Source organism: Tympanuchus pallidicinctus, unplaced genomic scaffold (genome assembly GCF_026119805.1).
Source record: "Tympanuchus pallidicinctus isolate F22 unplaced genomic scaffold, pur_lepc_1.0 scaffold8, whole genome shotgun sequence".
NCBI lineage: Eukaryota > Metazoa > Chordata > Aves > Galliformes > Phasianidae > Tympanuchus > Tympanuchus pallidicinctus.
The window spans coordinates 10,271,519-10,283,802 of NW_026294802.1; the positions used below are offsets into that span (position 1 = coordinate 10,271,519).

The window sequence follows — 12,284 nt, forward strand, 5'->3', positions numbered from 1 at the left end:
TTAGCAACAACTTCTTCTAGTAATTGGCACGTATCACAATGTTACTTAACAGTACCTCTGCATTTTCCTTTTTCTGGATCCCTTCATATGTTGCCCCTTCTTTTGGCTGAGGTATACGAGGCGCCTTACCATCAGCAATTAGATGTACAGCTTCCACCTAAGTAAAAAGGAACAGATTTAACATCAGCTTGGTTCTCCTTTTGTCCTCAGTCACGCTCATGGCTGACAGAAGAAAATTTTCATCCACAAGAGGAAATGGTTTATTTTCAGAACCCAGGTCTTCCAAAATCTAGGGGACCACTGTGGCACTGGTTAATGTACATATATTCTTGAGAAACTTCTGTGACAAAAGAAATAGCCTCAGAATATGATGGGAGTACCTAGTCACCACACATACAGCAGCTGCCGGAATTAAGCAGGACCAGAGTATAGGTAAGGACAGAATGTGGCTCTGTACCTTTGCATTCCTTTGCATTCATCTCTTTCCCTTTTCTTTCTGCAAAGAAAATTATTTCTATACACTCAGGACAAACCTGAACTCTTGTCTTCTGCAAAAACAGGATATGCTCTGCCCACTGTCAGCAACAAATATTCTGAGGCCACCTCCTCAGCTGCTGTAAAGCAATAGAGTTCCTCTGAAGTTTAGAGTTCCTGTGAAGTTTAGAATTCATCTGAGCACCTCAATCTCTCTCCCCAAATGTAACCATCTAGTCCATATTTCCTTTTTTTTTTTTTTTTTTTGTCGTTTCAAACTCCAGCAGATGCTATTCTTTTCTTATAAAATGTTTAGTACAGGTAAACATACCATAGCCTTTACTCCTTCTGGGAAGAGAAACCGGTTATACAGATCATCCACAGTATCATTTTGGCCAACATCACATTCTCGCTGCAGAAGTATTGGTCCAGTGTCCAAACCATCATCAGCCCAAAAAATTGTAAATCCTGCTTTCTTATCTCCTTGAATTAAAGTCCTGGAGGTGAAAGAAGCCTTACAGTAAATAGAGAAAATGTGAAAGCAGCCAAGGATATCCATGTATGTGTTACACATTCATTTGCTTTATGCAGATTGAAGATCCCAACTGTCTTTATCACCGGTTTCATTGCTCATTTCATAGTCAAGTACCCAGAGCTTTGATACTGTATATATATTTTTCACAAAGTGACATAAGAAAGGCTGCAGCTGAATCCAGAGTGCCCATCACAGTCATTGTGCTACTTAAAATGCATTATCAGTGGCTTAAATGTATAGAGCAGAAAGTGTGCAATAGCTGTGTGTGTTTGAAAGATGGAAGCATCTAAACAGTCTAAATAATTCCTAATTGTTTATTGTAATTAGCTAAGCTTCACAGCTTATCTGTAGGTCAGCAAGAGAAGCACACTTGTCTCACAGCTGAAAAAGAGCTAAACCAACAGTGGAAAATGGTGGACACTTAGCAAAATACTAATACACAACTTTTTAAGGAAAAACCATCGGGGGAATTTATATCCAGTCAGATTCTCAGCTGGTCTGCATGAACATAGCACTAGTTATACAGCAGATCTATACTAATTTACATAAACTCAGGATTTGTTTCTGAACTTGAAGGGGAATCCAGCCAGATAGATTTTCCACTTGTCCCTTGGAGATGCAGGTACTTCAGAATGATGGAAAGTCAAAGTGCTTAAGGGAGCATGCATTTGTGTAGAAAGAGGGGCAAACTCTGAAGACAGTTGGGGGAGTTTGTAGTTCAAATAAAAGTGAAACAGATAACAGATCCTCCACAAACTGAAGCAGCATCTCATATGTTTTATATTCTCTGGAAATACAGAATGATCACACTAATGCATGTCCTCAGTATTGTTCTGGCAGAGAAGAAAGTACTGTGAAAAAACATCTCTGATGCTGAGCAGACAACAGGATGAGAACTCCTGAGAACTCCTTCTTCTGTGCACCATCTCCAAGCTCCCTCCAAGCAGATGGCTGCTGATAACAAAGTGGCAGCAGCTGGAAGAGGCTGTAAAGAATGGAGTGAAGAACCCTCAGAGATTCAGGACCCTTGCCTGTAACAGATGCCTCTTAGACATGCCTCGTTCCCACTGGTTTTCTCAGTCATGGTGTTTGTGTGGGAAAAGGGTCTGCCACAGCTCATGGGCTGCGGCCATAACAGATGGAAAAAACTGTAACAAGAGCAAGGGGTGTAAGGCTGAAACATGAGAGTCATCAGAAAAGGCCAAACTAAAGTTAAATTCTAGCATAGTTAAAAGGTCTTACAAGAACAGCCTTTATCTGCAAAGGGCAAAAGCATATGCTTACAGAATGAACATGCAAAACAGGGCAAGACTTGGTGATAGACCACTGGGATACATTCCTGATTCCAGAAATTTTTACCTCAGGAACTTACTGAAAGATAGTTGGTATGTCTGTATCTACACCTTCCTGTGGAACAGATCTTAATGAACCCTTTCTCCAAGAAAACTTCTTTCTTGACCTCTCTCTCTAGATGAACAGTTCCACAGGTTAATAACTGACTGAAAGGAGACTTTATTTATTCAAATCCTACCATCTGATCTCTTTGTTGGCTGCCTCCTCACTTTGATTAAGAAAAAATGAGCAATCGCTCTCTATTCACCTTCCCATGTCTTTCACGAATTTTTATACTGCTGACATATTTCCTTCCCAGTGATCTGTTTTACACTTTGAAGACTCTTAGATTTATCTGCCATCATGCAGAAGTTGGTCTATACCAAGATTTTTCTGAGGCATTTCTACTTCCTTCATGCACTAAGATCCTTCCCATGGTCTGTTTTCTGAACAACAACTTAGATTTTACTGCTTATACAAAGTCAGCTTTTTTCCTCTTATGTATCATTACCTTATGTCTTTTTAACTTCAAATTTTACCTCCTGTTTTCTGGATCTTAATTTACTCACCTACGTATTGTAGTAACACCTTAAGCTCCTTCACTTAGAATACCAATATATGTCTTCTGCTATGCCATACTTTTTGCTTAGCACCTTTTTATATCAAACACCTACATAACTCTACGTACCTCCCACCTTTAGCACATTTGAGAAAATGGTTGTTATTCAATTTTGTGCCTTAAAAGCTGGCCCTTTGTATGTTTTACAGATTTGGTGCTCTTTCTTATTTTACTTCTTTGGACAGAAATGCCACTTTCTGAAGGATTTCCTTGCATCTCTAATGGTCTCCTTTACTCTCCATTCAAGTACTCTTTTCAAGTACTTCAGCTTAGCTTTTTTTTTTTCACTGTGGGTCATTATTCAAAAAACAAAACATGCTTTTGCTTTGAATTTACAGCATTAATTTTTTAGATAATCATCATGACACCTGCAAGAGTCTTTTTTTTTAAATATATTGAGGCAATTTCTCTTTGAATTTAAACATAATGATATGGACATTTCTTTTGACATAGGAAAGCTACATCAGAATCCACTGTGCTCGTTACTGTAGTTTAGTTCTGTCAAGTAACATTTTCAATCTAGCCTTGTGCATTGCAAAGGATGATAAAGTTTTTCTTCTTATGGATTCTTTCATCTCTTTCTTTCCCTTCTGTGAAGTCTTAGACTCTTCACGAAGCTCTGTTGTGACAGTTACCTATTGTTTGAAGGGGGCTAGCTGAAAGGGTATCATCCTGCCTATGGAAACTAAATATTGATGATATACCCGTGTGAGTAAAATACACAAATCCACAGACCATACCACTGATCTTCCAGGAACAACAGCTGCACTTTTGGTGGAAATAATATTGAGTCTCTGGTATGAAGTGCAGTCCATGATCCAAATACTCAGCTGCTTTGGAGAAGCTGTTTCAGAGCAGTTGCAAGGCAACAGAACTGTGTCAATGTTTACAAAAATAATGGATTTGGCCCAACATCCTAACAGAAACATTAAAACTACACTGCAGTTCTGATGAACAACAGGCAAAAGCTTACCAGTTGATTGCAGAAGCTCCTCGGTGGCGTGGTAGGATGGATGGATGGTAAATAATTGAGCCATGTTTTGGGCAGTCAATGACATCCATTGGGATGAACTGTGTACAGAATGGAAGGACATTTAGCTCTGCTCCAACCGATTTGTAGGCTGCAATTACTTCCTGGATAGGCTTGCCTTTAGTTCTCCATCTGGGAAATTTAAAAACAGGAGTGCCATCCTTCTCTGCTGCCAGTGCTGAGGGACAAAAATATATGCTTCTTTAATTCACATTTGGTGTTAAAAATTCAAACTGAAATAAGTTTTATACGACAACTCAGATAGTGAAATGTACTACAGATAGCCCTTTTTTACTGTTCTGTATGCTACTTAAATAAAACTTTACACTTGGATAAATTTGATTAATTATGTCATTGATTCTCATTACTATAGCTTGGGCCATTCTCAACTTTAATTTTGCTCTCATGGCTTGTTACTAAGAGTGATGAATGCCACTGAATATTAAATAATGACACTTCATTTCTTGTCTGGTCATTACATTTGCCTGCAACTTGTTTAGCACAGCTTAATTTTACCATTCACATTTGTATTTGATTACAAATATGAGCCTGTGTCAGCAGCAATTTACCATTTGGCTCAAATAATTACAGATGCTAGAAGCCTTCAGTCATTTCTTCAATATTCTGTTTACTGATGCTTTCTGGATATGCTCCCATTTATCTGTGAGAGACACAGCTATATCAAGGATTTAGCTCAAGGGTGAGAAAAAGCAACTGCGTTATTGCAAACAGAATCTTCAGATGTTTGATAAACTCCACTGAACATCTGCTTAACAAACCATCACAGAAAAAACGGTAGAGTCAAACTCTACAGCTGTTGAGCTGAATCTGTAATAGGAAGAAAAGGGAATACAGAAAATTCACTTAATTTAACTCCTATTTCTAAACACTTTTTGGATTTCCTTCCTCTTTTTCATTTCTAGAATTGAATTTTGAGTTTGACCTGAAACATCATTAGCCTATTAACATAGTTCCTAAGTAAATACTTACTGAAGTATCATTCCACACAGTGCTTTGCAAGCTAGCATGCACTGGAATTGCTTTTAGAAATAAAAATCATAGCTGACTGAGGATATAGAAACACTAAAAAATTTCACTTGCGACTTAAGTTGTTTGGATCATCAGAGAGTAAAAAAAAAAGAAAGAAGTCTTAGGAAAGCAGCAAACATTCTACAGCTCAATTAAAATGGTCGTGATGGAAATGAGCCAAAGATTTGTTGAGTTACATCTGCTAGTATAAAAACTGTATAATAATAGTTTCTATAATGCAACCAACTGTTACGGTATGCTTCCAGAGCTGGACAGACACATCGTCTTTTTCTAAACCAATAAATATCTCCTATAATTTTTCCAGTGTATGATAACTCTTTCAATGAGGTCACAGAATGCAACAAACTTGAGAGCTGTTGGGAATGCCACAGAACAAGTAAGAAAAATCTACGTTTGATTCTTCCCTCATTCTATAAAAACATGTCAGGACCCGAACAGATCAAAAAAAAGAGACACTTGAGACAGGTCATGGAATGTAGTTTTAATTTCTGTTAATTCATACAGGTAAGTTCTTCTTTGGCACTTGTTAATCCTATTAACTCACCATTTTTGTGGCACTGAAAAATAAGAGAAAGTTACAATTCAGATAATGGCTACAAAGCAGCTTCTTCACCACGCTATTTTCCGCTGTATGAGTTCAATTTTGAATATCTCTTAGAAAGTTTCCAAAATCTTGACAATGTAAAAAAGAAGAGCAAAGCCTCTTTTACTCTTTCCAGTGAGTTTTCCTTAGTCTAAATGGAAGATAAATAGGTTCTGCAGGTATATTGCTGCATACAAACTTGTCAGAAAGAGCAGAAAGCCAAGAATAAACAGGCTTGGCTCCAAGACTTGAGTGTCCCAGGCAGCACCATGGAACAGGTGACAGACATTTGTGCTTGTGTGCAGGCCCAGCAGCTATTTGCTAATACATCCTGTGAAGTCAGGAGCTCATCAAGACTAATGGACTGTCCCTCAAACCTACTTCTACATATTTTGATTATTATTAAGATACAGATCTAGTTCAGGATGGTACTTCTAGGTAGACATTCAAATAAGGTACCCAGATTAATTTATTTTAAAAGAAAATATCGTAGCATATGGCCCTGCACAGCTAGAAACAATTTTTAAATGCTCACTAATTAACAAAGTGTTAAACCAGCTCTGGGACTTGTGTATTCATTTAAGCATAGTTCTTGTGCTGAACCCAATGTATCAAAGGCAATATATGTAATACATGCATATGTAAGTCACTCCCATGCAGACAGAGCAAGGCAAGTTCTGTATGCCTGTAATGTCAGCATTTAGATTAAGTACACTTACCCAAAGGATCAGCTTGTCCATTCTTGTCAGGCACTGTGAAAACTCCCACAACTTTATGGCCCTCTTTCCTCAGCTTGTTATAAACCTCTTGTCCAAAAATGCTTTGACCTATAAGGGCTAGCTTTAGCTTATGCTGGTATGCCTGATCAAAAGAATTAAAATAAACCATGTTATAGGATATATAGTATTTATGTTGCTGTTTTATAGTATTTATGTTTCTCTTTTGCTCTTTCAGCATTATTTTTAATTTAAAGTGAAATAATCTTTTTTCATTTGAAGGAAAAGCAATCAGTTTTTTAGATAAGCAATAGGCAATGTGTAGTTCTGTGAGACCACACTGAGCATAAAGTATCAGCAGATACTACGTTTATGTATATTGGTTTCCCATAATTTTCATTAGACAGACTCACTGCTTGCTACAAGAGGTGTAACAGGCTCCATTATCTTACTCCTGGACATAAGATATGATATTAAATGAAACAATATTTTTGAAAACATTAAAAACATTTTCTCTTGGCATAACATTGGTGCCTGGAGCATGCCTCTAAATCCCTTTAATTAAATGGTGGCGTATAATTTGTTGTTAACATGGATACACAAAGAAGACAAGCTCATGTTTTTCCTACCAAGTTAAAGGTAGTGATCATTTATTCAATCTTCCTACAAGGGAACACTGCTACTCAGTGCCCTTGCTGGACTTTCCCAGCCTTCTGTGTTTGCTTCTAAGTTCAGTGGATACAAGCTTTCAAGCTTCTTCAGACTGAGCAGATGCCAATAGCTGCCCCACCTTTTGATTTTTAGGGGAGTGAGAATAATGACACTACATGATATCAGAAAATCACTTACTGCTGCTTTACTTAAGCTCTCAAACCCTGAGAAAAGTACTAACTCCCTTAGACTCCTCAAAATCTGAAGAGCAGTCTTCTGCAGAATACCAGCTTTGAGGACGTTCTGATTTCCTTTTTTCCTTCCAGGAAAACATGCCAGCTGGAGCACAGCGTATGTTTTCTGGGCAGGATGTAGTACTTGTATGAACAGGAAAGGCAGGGAGAAATGGCCCAGATTCAGTGAAACTGCTCCAACTTTGAAACTGCTCCAAGATTAATAGAATTTTACTGTGAACACTACAAGTACACTGGGATGCTCTTCAAATAACCCAAGATCTTGTAGAACCACAAAATCATCCAGATTGGAAAAGGCCTTCCAGATTCAAGTCCAATATGTACCTACGAATACCAACATCTGACCTATGAAATCCCATCACTAAGCCTCAGTGCCTCCCTCAGTGCCACGTCCACAATCCTACAATCCTCCTCACATATGCCTCCTCGCTTCCTTCCTGAAGAAGTCTTCCTGAGAGTACTGAGATAGGTGGACACTGACCTAACAAAACACGCCTAATTCTTAACTGATTCACAGATCTAGTTCATTGCACTGCCATGAGCCCTAATGCAGGTCCAGCAGGGTACGAGAATGAGCAGAGAGTGGGATTGTCCCTGCAAGCACTTCCTTTGCATTTTTCAACCTTTAAAAAATAAACAGACCTAGCAACGAAGGAAAGGTTCACATAAACAAAAAAGCTTGCCTTCCCCAAAGCTGAATCGGACAGAAACTTCTTCCAGACCCAGACTATTAAAGACTCAGACTTCTTGGGAGGCCCCTGAATGAAAGGTGGAATATAAATCCACATCCTCACCTTCGTCCTAACTTTCATCTTTGCCAAATGGACTTCAACTGCCATTTTTTCCTGAATGACACACTGGATGCCACAAGCTCAGAAGGGTAAATAGGAACCAACTATCAACTCTTCATCAACATTTTGAAAGGACAGATAACAGCAGGACAAGGAGAAATGGCTTTAACTTGAGGGATTTAGGTTGGATGTCAGGGGGAAGTTCTTTACAGAGAGAGTGGCGAGGTGCTGGCACAGGCTGCCCAGAGAGGTTGTGGCTGCCCCATCCCTAGAGGAGTTCAAGGCCAGGTTGGATGGGGCCCTGGGCATCCTGGTCTAGTATTAAATGGGGAGGTTGGTGGCCCTGCATGTGGCAGGGGGGTTGGAAATTCATGATTCTGTGAATCAAAGCACTGAATATTTTAACCACTGGTATTTGTGCTGTATGTTGACACACATTTTTCTTCTCCTTCCTCTCTTCCCTTTCTTATGGAGTCTGGGACATGAGGATCCTTGACAAAATGGGTTATTGACTGAATGCTAAACAGTCTGGACTGCCCATCAGATCATATGACAAATGTCCTGAGAAACAGATTACTCAAAACCACAGTCCATTTCATCACAATTCATTTCACAGTTGAAATACTGTGGATGAATCTTGATGTTTTCAAGCTTTAGTTTTAGTTCTGCAGATGGCCTCAGAGAAAGAGCATTACAAAATAGAAGGTTCCACTACAGGAACGCTGAAGCAAGCTTGTTATTTTATGCATACTGTTTTTATGTAAAGCAGTAGGCAATAACTATTTGTCCAAAGGCAGTATTTTCTATCAGAACGAAGCTCCATGGCCAAACTTCTCTGTATTACAGCATTAGTCAGCTTGCTTGCAATCGAAGCAGTACTAAATAATTGCAAAGGTGAACATAACTTGGGCTGCTGCAAGATTAGATTTTTACGGCTGGATGGTGGAAATCCTTTGCAAGACCAGTGATACTGGTGCTCCTAACCAATGCTGCACTGTTGCTAGTTATGCTTAAAATACATCCACTATCTCGAAGACATTAGTAAAGACAAGTCCCTGCTGTGAATTTAATCTAGTAAGGCTCAGTGGATACAAGTAGATTGTATAACCAGTGTTTTTATGACAATATTTTTACTTTCACAGCAAAAACACTGCTGCCTTATCAAAATCAGTCATCAGATTTTCGTAATTGTTTAATTATTTTAAGTATACCAGGGGAAATACATGGGGAAAGATAAATGTGCTGGCTCACTGAACATGCTTGGCATGGAAATCCTTTGATCTCTGTACAGAGCCAATTTAAAGTGGGAACCCAACCAGTACAATGAAGAAATACTGAAGATAGTCCAGATATGAGTTACTTCTACTCTCGTCCTTCTGTTAACATCTCTCAGAAAGAACACAAGACTGAAAGTGTTCTGCTTAGTTAAAATCCAGTCCTATGCCATCACAAGTGATCATGTAATACAATTGCTTTTACAGATTTATCCAACCTCCATTCTAAATTACTTTTCAAGTACTTGCTGCTGTACTCTACTCTATTGCTTTTTTGATATTCAGCAATCTTCTTTGAAATTTACAGTCCAAATTTACCATCGCTTTAAGAGCTACTTTCTCTCCTCTTATTCACAAAGTGTTACATATAGCATTGCTGTTTATCTTGCTCCAAAGCTTCTGCTCTGAACAGTTTTTCTTGTATTCCCTCATAGCATAATGCTAAACTTGACTCTTGGTTCATGTTCCTCTGTGAAGAAGTCTGGCTATCATATTACATGGCACTCTGTATCGGTTCCAGTTCCAAATCACGAGTTGCTGTAAATCAATATCTTTTCCTTACGTTAAGTAAGTCATACTAGCTTAATTCACATTAATTGTGGAGCTGAGTCAGCAAATGATAAGAAGTAAAGAGAGGACTATGTTCTATGAAGGACTGAGGAGTTAAGAATGCAGATGGGCTCAGAAAGTTCCATTTCTTAATGGCATTGCACAAAAAGATCAGCCTGGCAAGAAATCAACTCTGGTGTCTCATGTGCATAGAAAGCTACTCAGATGGAGACCTAATTCAATTGCAGAATGGATCTTTCAACTGTTGATGCTTCAGTTACTTCTCCAACAAGTGGTACATGGGTACTGTGTGACTGTTACTAGCACCTGGCTTAGATGTGGCAGTTTGCTTCTCTCACCATAACACATGCTTTGTCATCAGCAGAAAGCAGGAGCCAAACTCACAAGTCTGTTGGGTTCTGTGGGAGAAATCCCGTATGTGGAAGGACTTGCAAGTTTAGACCACAAATTCAGTCCTTCATTTTTTGTCTTATTTGAAAAATGACAATTGATTCACTGCAAAAAAATCTAAGAGCCCGATCCTATCTTATTTTGGAAACTCTCCTCAAGAATTTCTACCTAAGATGAGTCAGACCAGTGAAAGTGGGAAATCCTTTTTGAAGAATTAGGTATGAACAAAACACCCAGTTAAAATGGAAAGTAGTACAAAATTACATGGAAATAAAAAAATGTTAGTGTTTTCTTTCTTATGGAAATGGCATATCTGCGGCAGGACACCATCAGTACCACTCAGCATAAAGCTGTAGAAAGGAGGTCTTTAAAGAACATCAAAACAATGCTATTGAATAAAGTGATGGACGGGTACGGGAGCATTATCACTGGCACATCCAAAGAACAAACTTATCACTGTTTTTGTCAGCAATGTTAAGAGTTACATTGGATTTTGTTTGCAGTTGCCTGGCTCACTGTGGATATATGATATTCATCAACAGACACTCCTTTTCATGGGAAAATTAATGGTCATGTATAATCGCAGTGCACTTCTTGTTTTGTTCCTGCAAGGATGCCCAGTTCCTACTTACAAGAAACAATGGAGCCCAGACGGTTTGCAGAGATCTGGTCTTTCTCTTGTTAGTTAAGCAGTCACAGGATAACGAGGTTAATATGACAGTGCTCTCAAAAGATAAGCTGCTGCTCACTCTACTGTAACTCTGTTGGTTTTGAGTTCAACACTGCATAGAGAAGCAGCCAAACAAAATCTAGTGACTACTCTCAACTCTTTGAAAAGATAGTAACAGTAGGACAAGGGGAAATGGCTTTAAATTGAGGGAGGGAAGATTTAAGTAGGAGGAAGTTCTTTACAGAGTGAGTGGTGAGGTGCTAGAACAGGCTGCCCAGAGAGGTTGTGGATGCCCCATCCCTGGAGGTGTTCAAGGCCAGGTTGGATGGGGACCTGGGCAGCCTGGTCTGATATTCAATGTGGAGGTTGGTGGCCCTGCCTGTGGCAGGGGGGTTGGAGATTCACGATCCTTGAGGCCCCTTCCAACCCTGGCCATTCTGTGATTCTGTGATATTCTGTCAAACTGTTCTTCCTAACAAGGGAGTCAAGTCCAAAAGTTACACATTCTTCTTTCCTTTCTAATGCTACAAAACTTTTGCTGATAAGAATATTTATTTCATAGTTAAAAATCATTTTCTGTTGCTGCTTCTCATACATGGGCATATACATAGGTCTTAACTGTAATGAGTTATCAATTTCTAATCAAATTTATTGAAGGTGAATGCTTAATAACTGCTACTCTGACTGTGAAGCTACTAAGAACACTGCAATATTTTATTTATTCTCTACAAGGATGTAGCAAAGCTAGTAAATATTTCAATATGCTGCATCTTTTCAAAGATGAATTTTAAATTGTGCCTCCTTTGAAAAGCAGTGTTGTGTCAGGATTTGTGCTAAATTCCAGTGCCTCCAAATAGAATCCAAGCATTGGGTCTTCCTCCCTCCCATTAGACATCTGTGGGCTCACAGCAGTTATTTATTCTTATCTGTTGGTCCCGCTGACTGCATTTCGTGTTCAATCTCTTTATTCTGACCTTTCCATGCAAAGCCCTTGGCATTAGTTCCTTGCACTAAACTGAGCCAGCATAACACAGTGCTCTTTAGGAAAGCAGAAGCATTCTCCCAGCCTCAGCTTGCCAGACCCAAGCATCTGGACAATGCGGATCGGGCAGGGCACTTCAAGACACTTGTACGGTCTATATACGGAAGAGGAAAAAGATAACAGCTCGGAACAAGTGCTCGGAACTGCAAAAATCTGATGCATTGGCCGCGGAGGCACTCAGGCTGTGAGGCAGAGCCAGACGGGCTCGGGAGCAGCTCCACACCCGGGGGGAGACGGCATCCACAGGCCCCCGCCAGGCCGGGCCCGGGGCCCACCGGCTCCTTCCAGCCGCATCCCCGCGAC

General features: G+C 39.5%; 1 protein-coding gene across 1 annotated transcript in view; it reads right to left on the reverse strand.

Moving 5' to 3' along the window:
* The window catches only part of ALDH1L2 (aldehyde dehydrogenase 1 family member L2), a 32,942-nt gene that overhangs the window by 16,703 nt on the left and 3,955 nt on the right, over positions 1-12,284 (reverse strand). The window contains exons 3-6 of the mRNA XM_052667327.1: positions 6,343-6,484; positions 3,934-4,168; positions 806-971; positions 56-157 (exon numbers count right to left, since the gene is read on the reverse strand). Coding sequence (XP_052523287.1) covers positions 56-157; positions 806-971; positions 3,934-4,168; positions 6,343-6,484 — 645 coding nt within the window. The remainder of the gene's footprint in view (positions 1-55; positions 158-805; positions 972-3,933; positions 4,169-6,342; positions 6,485-12,284) is intronic.